This window comes from Mus pahari, chromosome 15 (genome assembly GCF_900095145.1).
Source record: "Mus pahari chromosome 15, PAHARI_EIJ_v1.1, whole genome shotgun sequence".
NCBI lineage: Eukaryota > Metazoa > Chordata > Mammalia > Rodentia > Muridae > Mus > Mus pahari.
Window position 1 is genome coordinate 57,706,907 of NC_034604.1, and position 18,534 is coordinate 57,725,440.

Sequence of the window (18,534 nt, forward strand, 5' to 3'; positions counted from 1 at the left end):
ATATATATATATATATATATATATATATATATAGAGAGAGAGAGAGAGAGAGAGAGAGAGAGAGAGAGAGAGTCACACACACATTATACAATTAAGTTGTCACAGCAAAGCACCTAGTACAGACTGTCTTTTTCAGCTTCAGACTTCAGCTGAATATTCTTTCTAAAGCACCCAGGATGTTCTACAGTGTGTATCTAAAGCAAAAGTTATTTAACTGGATGAATGAGGTGCTCCAAATCATAAGCAAAATATACTCGGTTTCTGAAACATTTCTTTCCACTGTGGCCCTAGACTAGGAAGGTGAGGTAACCTGTTGGCTGCCTCGTTTCCTGACCTGGAGCTTCAAGTACACAACAAACACTTGGAAATGTTCTGTGACACTTGGGTGGCTGCAGCTGTCATCTAATTTTTTTCTGGATTAAGTTTCGTCAAGAAAGAAACTGCCTCGTTTTCTACTTGTCATTTGCCCAGGAAGTGAAAGCAAATAGTAATGAGGGAGTCACAGCAGGAGAGCCCCTAACAAATGAGAGACACATACTGACTGGCAGCTGGCATGTCATTTCAGTGATAAATGTATTTTATACACTATGGTCAAAGTCACTCACTATTGTCCTTGGATTGCTGGTGCCCAAAGTTGAAGCCCAATTCACATTCTAAACAGTTCTAACAGTCAGTGCAAGGAGCCTCACTTTTAAAACATCAGCCATTATCTTATTTGTGTAAGTAAAATATACATTTTTACTGCAACTTTATCTTTCCACTGTTTAGATCTGCTGAGACATCACATAAATGATAAATACTGATGAGACACTGGTGAGGGAATGTGTGCAAACTGACTGAAGTAGTCAGACGCAAAACTTGAGCACCGCCGGACTTCAGGAACTAGTCATTTCTGTCATTTTTGTTTCTTCAATACTTAAAATTTGTGAAGAATTTTTATAGGCAGAATTCCAAAGCAGAGCCATTCCGTGTTAAGACTAGTATATATTTGACTTTGGTTTTTGTTTCATTGTTGTTGTTGTTGTTGTTGTTGTTTTGGTTTTATTTTGTTGTTGTTGGTGGTGGTGGTATGTGTGTGCCAAGAATGAAAGCCATCATTTTAGGCTTTCTAAGAACATGCTACACCCCTGAGCAGTACACCTGTGTCAAGTCTTATGTGTTTGAAATTAAGGAGTATATTAAAATATAGAAAATAACATTTTATGCTTTTCCCCTATATCCTTAAAAAGGATTCTTACCTTTTAGTATATTTGCTAATACTCTCATATTTACTCTATAAGTACTCAGTCTTATTTAAAAATGAGTTGTGTCCTCACAAATACTAATATCTAGGGCTGTGTTATGTGGTCTGGGGAGATGGATTACTTGGTGAAAGTGTTATGATCTGAGTTCAGCTTCTCGGCCTGCGAGGTGCGCCCTTATAACCCCAGGGACAGGGAAGTAGAGACTGGAGCTTGCTGGCTGGCAAGTGTCCTTAACCAGTGCATTCCAGTGCACTGAGAAGGGCTGTCTCAAGAAAATAAGGAGAAATGGCAGGCACCCAGTGTCAACTTCAAACCTACACAAAGACAAATGCACAGATAGGTAAGCACATGCACACACACAAAGTACCTAAATAAACTGTGTCAATCATGTTGTTTTTTAATCTCCAACAGCAAAAATTTTAAGACTCAATTTTTATTATCCATATTTTGGTGGCAAAGTCATCTGGAGAACATGACGGCTTAGATAGCACAGCATCTTCTAGGAGGAGACATTGTCTTCGTTGGGTTAAAGAGAAGTTCTCTCCAGGAGGGTTCATCACACATACTCAGCCAACATTCCCAAGCCCTTCCTGCTGCCTCCCATCTGCTTAGCCCCTGAACTACAAATCCTAGCCATCCCAGAGACTTCATGGATACCACCCTCCCAAGGACGACTTAAACCCCCTGATGGCGTGTTCTCTCTGCCTTGCTATCCCTCTGTGAGCTCCAGTATGTTCATGTTCTTGTTCTCTCTGTCTCTGTCTCTGTGTCTCTCTCTGTCTCTGTCTCTGTCTCTCTCTGTCTGTGTGTGTGTGTCTCTCTCTCTCTATCTATCTCTCTGTCTCTCTCTCTCTGTGTGTCTGTCTGTCTATCTCTCTCTGTCTCTCTGTCTCTCTCTGTCTCTCTCTGTCTCTGTCTCTGTCTCTGTCTCTCTCTCTCTCTCTCTGTGTCTGTCTGTCTGTCTCTGTCTCTGTCTCTGTCTCTCTGTGTCTCTGTGTCTCTCTGTCTCTGTGTCTCTCTCTGTCTCTGTTTCTCTCTCTCTCTCTCTCTCTCTCTCTCTCTCTCTCTCTCACACACACACACACACACACACACACACACACACAATTTGCAACCAGAAAATTACCAAGGTTTCCTTTCTACCCTTACAGTAATCCCATAGTTTAATATCTACCCTAAGTAGGTAAAAGAGTCCCCCTGGTTTTAGCTTAGAATTTAGGACAAAGCAAATGTCTAGCAGAGTAGGACAGTTAATCTTATTCTTCTCTAAACATGCCATACAGTCTCCTGCCACACATATGTAACACATTGAGATACCTTGTATATCTAGAAATGTTAAGTTTCTGCTTCCTACAGCAGATACTTAGGTTCCTATTGTCTGATATGGAATTGGAAGTGTTGTCCTTCATTGAAACTGTTCAATTAGGAAAGTGAGCTGGTACTATAAATCCTCAAATATTAAGGATTCTATAGGTTTCTAGAAGCTGGCCTAGAAATCATATTACTGTCTACACCACTGTTTCAATGGATAACTGTGCAGAATTCCAAAGAGACTTAGGAATTCTTACTTGATCAAAACACTGTAACATACTACATTAAAAAAAATTTCTCCAGTATATGATAATAAATAAATGATCAAGTTGTGTGTATGAGGACATTGAGTGTATATTGTATATTCAGAAATGCAAACAAAATAAATATAAGAGTTTGTATTTAGCAAGTATATCCCCATATTTAACAGAAGACTGTATATATTTCCTTTTGAAAGAACTGTCCCCTTTAAAATACCATATACCCTTTATTATTTCACAAAGGTGACTAATGTCATATTTTTTTGTCAACTTGACACACACGTAGGCATACCTGAGGAGAGGGAGTCTCATTTGCCTCTATCATACTAGCCTGTGGACATATCTTTCTTGATGGTTGATTGATAGGGGCAGGGACAGCTCAATGTAGGCAGTGTCATCTCTGGGCAGGTGGGCCTGGGCTCTAGGAGGAAAGTAGCTGAGCAAGTCATAAGAAGCAGCCAATAGCAGCATTTCTCCATGCTGTCTGCTCTAGTTTCTAGGCCCAGGTTCCTACCTTGAGTTCATGTCTTCTTTTCCCTTATGATAGACATGAAAGCTACTAAACCCTTTCTTTTCCAAATTGCTTTTCATCATTATGGAAACCAAACCAGAACAACTAGTCTCTATCACAAGCCATAAAAACAACTAAATATCCTGTATTAAATGATGTCTCTATTGCTCCTGTTATAAAGCAAAGCATGATTTTGGGGAAACACATGTGCCTCATATAATGTTAAACTTACTATTTTAATATTTAAAGTCACCTAACAATTCTGATTTTTGGAACAAATGCACTGTTTAAAAATTGGCACAGAGAACTTCAAAATTGCTCATTCTAGAAAAAAATCTGATAAGTTTTGTGATTTTATAGACGTGCTAACACAGAGTCTGGAAGATGGGCTAGAGAAATGAGTAGTAAGTAGGTAAAAGCATTTGCTGCACCAGCCTGGAGTCTTGATATGTCCCTGGGACTCATGTTAAAGGTTAGATGGCGAGCCCAGCATGGTGACACACATCATTAATCCCAGTGCTTGGGAGGGAAGAGTCAGTCAGAGTTTTGAGAGTTTGAGGCCAGCCTGGTCTACATAGCAAGTTCCAGGACAGCCTGAACTATATAGGGAGAACTTGTTTTTAAAAACAATCAAAACAGGTCGAAGGAAAGAACCAACTCCACAAATGTGTCCTCTGACCTTCACACATGCTCCATGCACCCCCTCCCAACACATACAGCATACACAGAAACAAGCTATGATAATAAATGCAAACTCTCAAAAGTAAGCCTGAGAGGGCATATCCACTGACTCATGAAAGAGGGAAGAGATTTAAAGATTTTTTACAAGTACTTCTAAAAAAGTAGTTGGGACTAGAAGTTATTTGTGTGTGTGTGTGTGTGTGTGTGTGTGTGTGTGTGTGTGTGTGTGTGTGTGTTTCCATAGGCAGGTGTAGTGACAAATGCCTATAATTGAAGCACTCAGGTTTCAGAGGCAAAGATTCCTAGTTCAGCTCCAATCCACAGGAAACCCAGTCTAGAGGGAGCTCAGATGCCTATCTTACAGACATGTGGGAACACACAGGGTCTTCAGGTCAGGCAACAGCTATCAATGAAGCAGCCCCAGTCCTGGATGCAACTGTGGGAGCTTAAACCTCTGAACACAGAGCTGCCTTAGCCTCTTCACTGGGCAGGATGGAGGAAGACTGGGCTGGCTCACAGACACCTCAACCCCAGGAGGACAGTGGTTCTTCCTCATTAATTAATCAGTAGCTCTCCTCTACAGTCCTCAGTGCCGGTGGGTTTTCATGGGCCCATTTAGTTGTGTGTCTTGTACAGGCAAAGAAAAGAAGCAGTTCTTAAGAAAAGAATGATGATAAAATTCATAGCCTGCCTCTCACTAGACACACAAAATGTCAGAGAAAATAACAGAATGTAGAGGTGAGCTCTCTAGTCTTGAGGAGAGCCCAGCCTTTCTTGTTGGCTCAGATCCTTCCCACACGCTTAGTACATAAGCCCCTTGGTGAAGTTACAGTGATCTGAAACAGACTCGAGGGTTGAAAAATGGGTATGTTTTCAAAACCTCGTTATCTTCTTTTCAGAAGGAGGCTGAGGGGGTGCTTTCTGATTATACATTATGCCAAGTCCGGGATGAGGGTCAGCCTATATGACATCTTCCTAACAGTGCGCACTGGAACCAATCAGTGAATTGGATTATTCCCTATCCCTGATTGAAACAAATAGACATTTGAGGAGAAGACAAGTATATTTGGTATCATTTGAGCATCTTAACGGGAGTAGACTTAGGATAAATACAATAAATTAGGAAGATGCCATACAGGCTGACCCTCATTCCAGACTTGGCATAATAAGATAGAAGCCAAGTAAATGGACTCTATTCCTTTAAAAAACACTATAGCCCTTTTGTCCATTTGCAGTTACTAACAGTGATTTATATGTCATTTGGGGATAAACTAACTGACAGTGATGAATTAAATAGTGTTTCAATATCTACATACTGATAATTCTTATGACATAAGCAATATAGCCTTTTGATTTTTTTCTGTACGGAATAGTATTCCACTGGCTTAGAAGTAGTGAAGACGCTGTAAATGTTTATGCTTTTACCTTTGTAATGAGCCACTACCAGTAACTTTAGGTGTTAGTTTTGCTACTACTCGTTAGGCAATATGATTGCATTAACAATAGGAAAATTTAAGCATACATGTCTCCTACATGGCCTGTATTTAAGAACATTAATTATACCTTCCTCTATAGTTAATCTCAGTAATAGGATGTTTAATTCACTTTCCATTGAAGCAAATTTTTTTGAGAAATCTATGGGGAATGCTGATTAAATATACAGTATATTGCAAGAAGAAATTGCAGCAGAGTATCCAGTGTCTTGTATTGATTCTAGTTTATGATTCCATGAATTGATGAAACTTAGAGCTGAGCAAAATTGGTCATTGTGATCATTAGTAAAAGAATCTGCACATTAAAGTGAAGAACCAGATATGTATGCATATATGCAAAGAGAGTCAAGTTCATTTCAACTGCTGTTATCTTTTCTAGTTTCTAATGGTACAGCTTTTTTGTTTTTAGAATTGTACTTGGAAAGTCTTTAGATTATTATGCATTTGCTATTGTGAAATGTAATAACCATAGGTAACTGATAATGTTCAAGATTAAGATAAAATTAGAAATATAAGTCTGTCTATAAAAATAGGTCTTATTGCTGAAAATTTTAAAAGATGGCCTTTTGACAACTTCATAAGGTCCTGAGAGTGCTTGCACAGGAAGACTTGAGCAGGCTCCGTGCAGTGGTTAAGTTCACCTGAGCCTTGTGACTGGCCATAGTCAGATGATCCACTGTTGGTGGTGTTATGGTCTAAGCCTTGTGAGCAGCCACAGTGAGCTGATCCTCTGTTTAATGGATTTAAGGTTAATGTCAGTGATTTGCTGAGCCTATCGTCTCTTCAAACAGATAGATGACTCAAATAGCTGCTGAAATTTTCCTTAGTTGGTTGTTTGGGGGGAAAAAAAAGAACAGGGAATATTTTTTCCTTGGATATTACTCCATCTTAACTTTTGAATTCATCTGAAATGGCTGTGTTTAAATGAGCCTTTTCCTTGACCAGCAAGGAAGACTGTCTGTCTTTGGTTCCTCTCTGCTATGTATGTCTTTGTTTCTCCTTGCCAGCCTGCCATGAAATGTGTGACTTCCTGTGTTGGTATCCTGAAAAGCCATGTAAATCATATGCTGAGCTCTTTCCTTCCACGTCCCTTTCTGAGTTGTCTGCTATTAGTATGAATATGTAAAACAAAAAACAAAAAACACCACACAGAGAGACCAGAGCTTGACCCACCGTGCCCTTCATGGTCATAATTAAATGGGATTAGTACCAAGAAAGTGCCCATCTTGCTCTTTCTTGCCTTTCTAGGATGCTGTGCTTACTCTGTGGGCATTCCCTGAGTATTATGGCCATCTCCAATCTATCTCTTGCTTCCATAGACCAGTGGACACTTTGTTCAGGCATCTCCCATGTTTGTACTTATGAAACATAAGGTGCACACTTGTCCTCTGCTTGTTGCAGTGCATTCTGGGGGAAGGTGCCCCTGTGGAAGGCATAACTGGGTCTTCTGTGGACATGGGTAGCCACTGGGAACAGAACTCCCGTGTCCTCAAATTATATCTGCCTTATTACTCCAGAGTCAGCTTCTTTCTCAGTCTCCAAGACTGGTGCTGTGGCATGTAGGCTGTGCTCCTGTCTGTCTGTCTGTCTGTCTGTCATTCCATCCATCCATCCATCCATCCATCCATCCATCCATCTATCAGTCATCTATCTACTTTTTGAAAATACATGCTCAATTCTTTGTAAATCTTTTGCATACTTATAAATTTTTACCCACTTTCATAGATTTTTCTAACTTTGCTAAAAGAAACAAAATGTTTTGTTTGAGTCTCAACGACATAGATGAGAACAGAACTATGGTGAGAGGAATGGGTAGAGAATATTTATTGCTAGATACAATATGAATAAGCACTGCTCACTATTAATCTTGTCCCTCGGATCGTTTTCTTTCAGTAGGCAATGGGTTGGACCATGTAGTATGCTGTCCTCTGACTGGGATCCTTGCAGAATTTCTTATTCCTCCTAGAACTTCAAAAGGAAACTGTTTTCTTCATCTTTTCTCTATCTTTTCAGTACACCAATACCTTTGGGGGAGATACACACATGACAAGACATTGATGCCCATTTGTACATAAAAAGGCAGCCAGACTACTTTCAGACACCTGTTGTTTGGAAAATGGCTTTTAGCGTCTGGCATCTGAGACTGGGTTTGCTGCCTCACAAGGCATTTGTAAGTTCTGCGGGATCCTCCACACCTGGGTGTCTAATGCAGTGTGGGAGTTGGGTTTAAAGTCAGTTCAGGTGATGCCGACACCAATCCTCAAGTCCAGAGAATCTGAACAAAAGACAAGGGCAACATTTCATTATAATGGAGGCCAAAGCACCTCCCAGGCTGAGGTGCTGATGACCTCAGCAGCTGTACCACACTGTGGAACATCTGCCCTGCTCCTGTCAGATTGCCTCATCCACAAGAGACCTGTGTGTCAGCACAAGCTGTGCTCCTGGACCTTCTGTAGGTCTCTTTAGAGGCATTTCTGTGGGGAACCCAGTCGCATTACATCACATGCATGAATCCAAGTATGTGCGCGTGCGCATGTGTGTGTGTGTTTGCGTGTGCACGCATGCATGTGTGCATACATGCATGTGCACACTTGCATTTGTGGGCTGCTTGCATGTGTTCTCTTTCACCTGCTGTAAAGGATAATCCTACTTAGTTCAAAACAGACTTCAAAGAAATATATATTCAAACTTGGTGTATACCTAGACTTCAAACCACTTAGATGAAAACAGGCCAAAGATGAGCAGAATCTGTACGCGGTATTTATTACTAGACACAAGCTGAGCATAAATTTAGTTCTGAGCTTCCTGACAGTAAAAGAAATGCCATTGGATTATGTAATGACTGTCACACCATAAAAAGGAATGTGTCTCGTAAGCAACTATTCTCCTGACTGCCTCACCCCTCCCCCAAAAATATTGCCAGAAAGACCTTTTAGGGCACCTGTTAGAGAAGCCATGTCTCCTCCCATGGAGGTGTCCTTCATGTAGATGGTCTGGACACTGGTCTCTAGAACATGATGACGTAAAGTGAACTGGCCAGATGTATCCTGAATGGGGCACTTGTGGGCCTGGTGTCTAGTTTCCTGTTTTTTAACAGGGATGACTTTCTCAGGAAATTGTGCTACCTGGCTGTTAGATGTCACATCCTGTGGGTGCCTGGCATAAAGTCCACTTGTCGCTAATTGAGGCAGGATGCTAATCTGAAGCAGGTATTGCCTTCTGTCTGAATATTGAGACTCATGGCCCAGGGCGTGCTTGTTCTCCCACCAACTCAGCTGGACATTGAGGCTTTCAGAAGGACCAATGTGTTCTTGGAAAAAAATAGAACTCTGCTTATGGTTTTAGTTGAATAATCAGTTCCAAGAGCATGGAGCAAACTGTATTCTGTAGGTGAACTCGTGTGGCCCATAGGTCTGTTCTCAGTCCTACACTAGTGAAAAGCAAGTGTCCAAGCTGAAGTGACCATGTGTGGGCCACATCCAGCTCAGTTCTCATAAGATGTGGTAAGTTAGAAATGCAGGCACGAACCTTCTTAAACAGTTTGCAGGAAAATAAGCTACATCTCCAGTACAGGGCTAGGGCTGTCTGGTGGTAGCACTTGCATCCTGTTCAAGGCCCACAGTGTTTAATCCACAGTAAATAATAGTAATAATAATAATAATAATAATAATAATAATAATAATAATAATAATCTGGCTTTGATGGTCCTCTATTATAAGCCAAGGTTTCACCAATCATTTATCTTAACCAAGCAGAGATTTGAATTGGCCCCAAGGAAATGAGGTATGTTTGCCTTTTGTTGTTGTTTTTCAGACCTGGGTACTAATCTTAAAAGACAAAAGTGCTTTTCCATTGAGTTCTTTAAGCTGGTCTAGTAAGTGACAGACAACATTGAATTTTTTTAATTTATTTTTTTTACACTTCATATTTTATTCCATACCCCCTGTCCACCCTCCAACTGTTCCACATCCCATACTTCCTCCCCACCCCCCGTCTCCACCCACCTGACCTCTAAACTCCCTGGGGCCTCCAGTCTCTTGAGGGTTAGGTGCATCATCTCTGAATGAACACAGACCCTGCAGTCCTGTGTGTTGGGGGCCTCATATCAGCTGGTGTATGCTGCCAGTTTGGTGGTCCAGTGTTTGAGAGATCTCGGGGATCCAAATTAACTGAGACTGCTGGTCCTCCTACAGGGCTGCCTCAGCTTCTTTCAACCTTCCCTAATTCAACAACAGAGGTCAGCTGTTCTGTCCATTGGTTGTGTGTAAATATCTGCATCTGACTCTTTCAGCTGCTTGTTGGGTCTTCCGGAGTGCGGTCGTGCTAAGTCTCTTTTTGTGAGCGCTCCATAGCCTCAGTAATAGTGTCAGGCCTTGGAACCTCCTTTTGAGCTGGATCCCACTTTGGGCCTGTTGCTGGACCTTCTTTTCCTCAGACTCCTCTCCATTTCCATCCCTGTAATTCTTTCAGACTAGAACAATTATGGGTCAGAGCTGTGACTGTGGGATGGCATCTAATTTTTTTGAAAATTGCTCTTGTGATGTTTGCACTGGCTTCCTTCAGTCGCTATTCGGCACATGGACCCACTGCTCTATTAGCACGCTTGTCGCCAGCACCATGGATAGCTCCCACACATTTTAATAATGTCAGTCCGAGGTCCATGTTTAAGCAGGCTATGATGGATGCCTAATGATCCTGATTTGGGCATAAACCATTCTAATCTTTTGAGGGAGGGGCCATTTTAAAAACACTACAATTAAGTAATTAAGTTACGTGATGGTTAAGATTTGTGTGGTCATTCCTAGGTGAACAAGAAAAAAAATGTCAATAGTGTTTGCTGAGTTTATTATGTGCTAAGAATTGTGAAGGTTACAATATGTGTATTAGTTCATTTAATTGTCACAGAACTCTTTGATAAACATATGGTCACTGTCCATATCATCATTCGTATACTATAGATGTTGATACACTGAGGTTAAATGATGTGACCCTGGTTCCACAGTGAGTAAGTAGTGAGCCAAATGCAAACCAGGGCAGGCTGATTCGGTTCCCATGCCCCGTGCTGCCTAAAGCCCAGCCCTGTATTACCAGAATAACAGCCTTTCTTTGAGTACCTTGACCATCAAATCAAATGACAGGAAAAAAACCTGCAAAGGCCATTAAGAAATGTGCTTGGCTCGTGTCTTTCTGTCTTCCCCAGTCTTTCTCACTTGAACTTTCAGATATGCATTCTATACAGTTTCTTATAAAAATGTACAGCATGTATGACTCAAATGACCTCACAAGTCTATGCCCACTGAGATTCATTCCCTGCTCCACTATAGACACAGAGAAGGCCCTGGGTATTGGCTAACATCATGAAGGTGTGGTGTTTAAGGGTTGGGTGTGGCTAGCTTACACTGTTATTCTAATTTCCTCAGCATGTAGTATTTTGTATAAATATTAACCTCATCAGATGAGTGGGGTTTTTTTTATTGGTAAGGACCTTTTATCAGAGACCTGCTCTAAAATACACCTTCCTTTTTTATTATTCATGGTTAAATCAATGGTAGGTATTGGCACAAGTTCAAGGCTGTCCCTGTTAACATGATTTATCCGTGCTTATACCTCCAATGCACACATGTACATGTGCGTACTAATTGTAGCTGTATACAGTTAAGCTCAGTGTCATTGGTGTCAAATTAAGGATAAACATGAAAATTGTGTAATTATTAAGGACTTGAAATTAGCCTTTCCCGTGTTTCAGAGCAAGGAGTTTACAATACAGAGCAAGGAGATTGCAATACAGTTTTGCTCGGCTTTCACTTCAGATAAACAAGTTTCTGGGTAATTTTTGGTGATTGTTTTTTTAGTCAGGGTTCACTAGAGGAACAGAACAGACAGGATAAATCTGCCTCTGCGTGAAAGGGATTTATTAGAGTGGCTGACAGTCTGTGATAGCCAGCTAGTTCAACAATGGCTGTCTACCAATGGAAGGTTCAAGAATCCAGTAGCTGTTCAGTCCACACCATTGGATTTGTCAGCTGGTCTTCAATATATACCAAAATCCCCACCCCACCCCGAAGATAGGCTCTAATACCAGTGAAGGAATGGGCTTGTGAGCCAGAACATGTAGCCAGAGAGAGCACGCTTCCTTTCTCCATGTCCTCTTCATAGGCTGTCAGCAGAAGGTGTGGTCCAGGTTAAAAGTGACTCTTCCCGGATCAAAAGATTCATATTAAAGGTGTGCCTTCCCACCCCAAAGATCTAGACTAGAAGCCTTCCACTTAAAAGATTTAATTAAAGAAACAAAGCAGAAACCCTCACAAGTGTATCCAGCCATTTGGTTTTTAGTTAATTCCAGTTGTCAAGTTTACAACCAAGAGTAGGCCACCACACCTTTCTCATTGGTTGCAGAATTGCACCCTTTAATGTGAAAAAGTGAAAAGTCTGGTCTGTCCACTAATATGCCTGTGTTCTTTGGACTCATATGTGTTCAAACTGGAAGACAGACCCACGCCTCGAAACAAGATTAATGCCATTACATAAATGAAGAATTTTTTCACTTTTTCATTTTTATAAACCTGATTTTATAAATAATGTTGCAGTTTACAGTGTCCAGCGTCTATGATATCACCTATTCAACATTGAGTATGTTCACAGAAGTCCTTATAAGAGTCCTGTGGAATGTATGTCACTGATGGCCCATGAATTTCATTTCAGACAATCCATGGGCACAAGGGACCAATCACGGCGGTGTCCTTTGCTCCTGATGGACGTTACCTTGCCACGTACTCCAACACCGACAGCCACATTTGTTTCTGGCAGGTAAGCCAGTCTTAGATATGTCATGCTTCCTGTGCTTGGTGTTGGGCCTGCCTACCAGCCTTCCTCTGTGTTCCTCCTTCCTTCCCTACACAAAGGCTGAGTGTTCCATTGCTGATTATGTGCTCAGCACTAACTTGCAGGGTGCTGCGAACGTGGTCAGCAACTGGCTGAGAAGGAGCACCTGCTGTGCTGTCACAGGGCTCCATGCTAAGGGAAACACAGGTAAGCACACAAGCCATTACAATACAGAGAGCCTGAGAACGCAGTGATAGGAAGCCTTCCAGAGCAAGGGACGCCTGGTGGAGCCATGAGTGTTGGAGGAAGAACATGATGAGGCCCAGGTGGCTTGAGTCCAGGGGAAGCTGCACGCAAGCCAGGAGTTTCTAACAAGCTCCTTGGATCTGCTCCAGTGGAGCGCAGGACACTAGGTATTACCTTATTTTGTGCGTGTCCCCTTGTCTCCTTTTTTTCTTTTCATTATGTTTTGGGTTGAGTGCTAAGTTGTTCATTTAGTCTTGGCTGTCTTGTTTTGTTTGAAATGGGCTCTCGTATAACCCAGCTCATCCCAAACACAGTATCATCCTACCTCCATCTCTTAAGGGCTGGGATATAGGCATGCCCTACCAGGCTGGTACTCACATAGTATGCGTAATGTCTAAACTATCCAAGACACTGGTTTTTTTTTTTAAAAAAAAAAACTTGTATATCTTTATCTGGCACTTCATGGGATACATGTGAGAAAATATATATTTACATTGATTTAAACTAAATGATAATTTTGAGCAACTAATTTTTATAGTAAACTATTTCATACTAAATGTTTAATTACTACCATCTGCTCTTCCTTTTTTAAACTCTCTTTAGTTCTGACAGAAAAATATTAACAAGACACCCTCCCCACCAGGGGTTACTCTAAAATTTTATTGACACCTGCATTTTTTGGAGGATGCAAATGCACTGCCTAGCTTTAAAAGCTGAGAAGTAAAATTAAAGTTTTGACAAGGTTTTAGCACAACTTGATGATGGTTTAAAAACAAAATCAATAGCTAATAAAATGTAAAGCAAATACAATAAACTGTTTAATTAACAACACCTTACTGAAATGTGACACCTTCAAATCTGTCAGAGCCTTTTTCTCCTTTTTAATCTCATTTAGCCTTCCAGGATATTTTCTCATTATCCCTTTTTCTAGACTATGTCTCCAGCACCTTAATTAACTCATATTAAATTCCATCTATCAAAGATCTCCCCCAGTCTTCACTCTGAGAAACCACAGGACCAGAATGTCTTCTGTGAGCCCCACAAGTCCATTAATATCCACAGATGGGCTCAGAGCATGGGTCCCTCTGAGAGCATCGGTCCCTCAGCATCAGTCCCTCTGAGAGCTTCGGTCCCTCTGAGAGCATGGCCAATCGTGTTTTCTTCCCACTCACGTCTAGCACAGCAGCCACTGTTGCACCACCCGTACTTTCATACTCGTTTCCCTTTAGGTCCTATTTTTCTGGAGTCTTAAATGTGTGTTTGCATGTTGCCCATGTGTCTGGGTGCTAGGTTCTGACCCACACTGCAGAGTTCTCAAGGGGACTACTTTTCCCCATGTTTTCCTTGTTATAAAGAATGAACAAGACAAGCCTTTTTTAGGGGGGGAGTCAACTTTTGTTCAGCTAGGAAAGTACAATGTTATAGCAAAGATAATCCCAATCTGACAGCTTTTCAGCACTTTCTTGAGTTTGCTCAGTGGTAAGCTTTTGTCTTACCCTTGTGTATATTATTAAGGTTCTACTTGAATACATTTATTCATTGTCATCTCAAAACATTCTCCACTCACATCCAGATTCTATACCCACATATGAGTGTCCATTCTTATCTTCGAAGCCAAGATCATATACAAGATGGTGCATTCTTGATTTCCCGTCTGGTCCCTCTCTGCCGACTCGCTGATATGGCTGGCTTTTCTCTAGGACATCTGAGCCTGTGAACATGGCTCCACAGGACCCCCTGCTCCAAAGGCTGCTTGGTGCCATCTGCTCTAGACAGCTCAGCCACATCCAAGTCCTTCCTCCCTCTGACAGCACCAGAGCTTAAGGTGCAGTCACCTCCTGTGTTGCTCCAAGTTTAAATGGAAGGCATGCAAACACATCATTCTGGCTGTCCAAGAAAATAGCCCAGCTCTTCAGAATGATAGTGGCATTTTTGTTTGTTTTGTTTTATTGACGAGAGTGCAGTGGGGGACTCTCCTGCTGCTGTACTGGTGTACACCCATGTCACTCAGGTCTAATGCTATCTGAAAAGACTTTTGATCATTCCAGGAAGTGAACTATAATATATTTTGAAGAGTTAATGAAGTCTTATTAATACAAAGCCTTACTAAAACTATCAGCTATAAAAATCTTTGCTGAGAAATGAATGTTAATGAGAAATATTGGTTGGGTAATTACTCAAGTGAGACTCAGTAAAAGGTTTGCAGCATTACTTAACTTTGGGGAAGGCATTAAAATATTCTCGTTTAGATGAATTGTATCTATGTGTGTTTCTCTGTCCAGAAAACAATCTCCACATAAGTAGTGATGCACATGTCTGAAGGAGAGGGAGAAGCCAGTGTTGGATTTTAGTCCATTTATATAATTAGCTGTTAAATAGCATGGTCTGGCAGCCACACACCATATTGCTACAATTTGAATATTTCACTTCAGTGCATCTGTTTGATATAACAGCTAGAAGAGTTTGCTAATGAAAAACATCCTTAACTCTCTCCAGAAATTACCAATACCACCTAACAAATAAATACTGTACTTCAAATTTGTTAATGAATTACATAAATACTAGTTTCTTTTTATTTCCTTCATCATCCAGTGGAGTGGTACTCAACCACTCAAAACCAGGGATGTAACTCTGTAGTCGTGGCATGAAGAATGCCTTAACATGTTGTTGAATGGAAAAGCAGATGGTGAAACTACTTAATGTGATCTGTGTGTATGTGCTATGTGTGCATACAGTGTGTATAAGTGCAGAGTATTTGAATGTACATGTGGTATGTGTGTGTAGCCTTGCATACAGTGCAGGTGCATCCTTGAGCATACATATGACATGTCCACACATGGTACACATGAATACATAGTATGTGAGTGTGTATGTATATGATTGTGTTACAGTTTGCATATGTATGCAGGTGCTTGAGTGTGCATGTATGTACATGGTGCATGAGTGAGTGTTAGAGAGGCCCAAAATTGTCTACCAAAATGCTGACAGTGGTTGCCTCAAGAAAGTAAGTAAGGTTTGGGGAGGTTTTCTTTTTTTTATGTTTTTATACTTTTATTTAAATGTTCATAATATTTATGATTTTTGTAATAAGGAAAAATGCTTAATATTGATAGATTTTGTAATTCCATATAACTTTCACTCAAAGTTTTAAGTTTCCTTGAGTTTATCATAGTTTGTGGCCAGAAATCAACCAATAAAATAATAATTATTAATAATAATACTAATAATGTGAATTAACTCTAATCCTAGGAACTAAGAGCAGGCCTCCTTTGTAGGGTTGTATGGAAAAGTTAGAAGTGAAATCCATTCCTCTGTTGAAGGACATCTGGGTTCTTTGCAGCTTCTGGCTATAAATAAGGCTGCTATGAACATAGTAGAGCATGTGTCCTTGTTATATGTGGGAGGAGTACCTTTTGGGTATATGTGGAGGAGTGGTATAGCTGGATTCTCAGGTATGGAGTACTACTCAGTTATTAAAAAATGACTTCATGAAATTCTTAGGCAAATGAATAGAACTAGAAAATATCCTGAGTGAGGTAACCCAATCACAAAAGAACACACGTGGTATGCACTCACTGAAAAGTGCATATTAGTCCAGAAGCTCAGAATACTCAAGATACAATTCACAGACCACATGAAGCTCAAGAATAAGGAAACCAAAGTGTGGGTACTTCAGTCCTTCTTAGAAAGGGGAAAAAATACTCATGGGAGGAAATACAGAGACAAAGTATGGAGCAGAGACCGAAGGAAAGGCCATCCAGAGACTGCCCCACTTGAGGATCCATCCCATATACAGTTACCAAACCCAGACACTATTGTGGATGCCAAGAAATGCTTGCTGACAGGAGCCTGATATAACTATCCCCTGAGAGGTTTGGCCAAAGCTTGACAAATACAGAAGTGGATGCTGGTAACCAGCCATTGAGCTGAGCACAGGGTCCCCAAAGGAGGAGCTAGAGAAAGGACCCATGGAGCTGAAGGAGCCTGCAGCAATATCAACCAACCAGATCCCCCCAGAGCTCCCAGGGACTAAACCACCAACCAAAGAGTGCATGCACATGGAGGCACCCATGGCTCCAGCCACACATGTAGCAGAGAATGGCCTTGTCGGACATTAATGGGAGGAGAGGCCCTTGGTCTTGTGAAGGCTCGATGCCCCAGTGTAGGGAAATGCCAAAGTGGGAAGGTGGGAGTGGGTGGGTGGGTGGGGAAACACCCTCATAGAAGCAGGGGGAGGAGGAATCAGATAGGGGGCTTCTGAGGTGGGGGGGACCAGGAAAGGGGATAACATTTGAAATGTAAATAAAGAACATATGCAATTAAAAAGAAGTAAAATCCATTGAGCACTGTAGGTCTTCATCTCTCCACCTCTAACAAGCAGTGTATGTCTTTGAGTACTCGACATTCCCTGGTCTAAGATGGAAGGCTTTCTGATCGAGGCACTGAGCAGAGCAAAAAAACCTCAGCTTATGATGAGAACTGAGCTATAACGATGGCTTGTTCATTAAATGTGCCTGTCTATGGCATGTCTACAAGATACTCTCTTCCTTTAACCCTTAGTCCATTTCTTGTAAATGGCTACATTTCAAGGAATGAATGAAAATGAAGGCACATCCAAGCCTGTTACATGCCCTTTGCATCTTCAGCCACGAGCAGAGCTCAAGCTTCATAAATATTCTCATAGCAAATCCATAAGGAATTAAAATACTTTGTAGCTATTTATCAACTGAGAAATCATATATCTTTAAAGCATAGCACACTTGTTGATGCCAGTTAATTTTAACTAACAATTTCCTGGATCAATTGGATCTGTTCTATAAGAGGACTAATTATATACTGTTAGGTTTTATAGATGTGAGACTACCTAATCGACTTCCCCATCCTTATCTGCATTTAAAACAGTACGGAACCCCAGTAAGCAGGAAGGCTTATGGAGTTTTTTTAGGAAAAAGAGGGAAAGAGGAAAGAGACCTTGGGAGCATGACAGGTGAGAAGCTACTTGACTTGAGCTGAACTCTAGCAGAAAGAGTTAATGATGACCATACATTTTGTTTAAAATGTGACCTCGTGCACTAGTGATTTTTTTTCACCTCTTGTGTTGTGTTCGGCACTATTATTAATGCAGGAAAATCAGTAACATTAGTCATCTTAAAAGGGTTATTACTCAAGATGATTTAAATTGTGAAAATGTCAGTGGAGCCTGCTCGCACCCTGCTAGAGATGCCATGATTTACGCCCTCTGACACCATCCTGCTACCGAGAAGCCTGGAAAAGGAATGGCTTATATTTTGCACTGATCCAAATTCAGAGCATGGTATCACAGTAACACATCTTAAAGGTCCGAAGATCTGCTCGGATTTCAACTGCTGGTGCAGCTGGGTCATCATAGGCTCACATGATGGAGGTTTTGCTCACATAGCTAGCATGATGTGGCCCACATAGATGAAGATGCTTTAGTCACCAGAGGAATAGGAAGTGAATATTAGCGTAAAGGAAGAAGATTATTTCCAAGGCTTCAGTTTTCAGGATGCTCTCTCTGTGATTTATGGTAGCACAAATAATGCATATGAAAGTCATTTAAGTAATAGTAAGCTCTTCAAGAAACCTTCAAAACTCAGTGGTTCCAAAAGCAGACCACTTAGACAACAATTATTTGATATTTAGCACCTTCATCTAAATACATAGTTGTTCATGATCCATAGTTTTCATTTTGTAAATGGATTAAGAAAAATCACATTTTTAAAGCAAACTCAGAAAAAAAAATCTCAAAAAGGCAGAAAACCATATCGTCCTTAGCATGGTGGCAGAGGCAGGAGTAACAGTGCCCTCAAGGCTCTCCTGAAGATGAGGAGCTGGGGGCTGAGGAGATGCCTCGGTGGGTGGATCCCCAGGGCTCACATACATGCTGGGCAGATGTGGCAGCACACCTGGAATCCCAGCTCTCGGTGGGCAAGTAGGTGAACTAG

General features: G+C 41.1%; 1 protein-coding gene across 2 annotated transcripts in view; it reads left to right on the forward strand.

Moving 5' to 3' along the window:
* The window catches only part of Wdr7 (WD repeat domain 7), a 277,721-nt gene that overhangs the window by 256,056 nt on the left and 3,131 nt on the right, over nucleotides 1–18,534 (forward strand). For both annotated transcript variants that reach the window (XM_021215119.2, XM_021215120.2), the window contains one exon: nucleotides 12,203–12,307. In XM_021215119.2, the coding sequence (XP_021070778.1) occupies nucleotides 12,203–12,307 (105 nt within the window). The remainder of the gene's footprint in view (nucleotides 1–12,202; nucleotides 12,308–18,534) is intronic.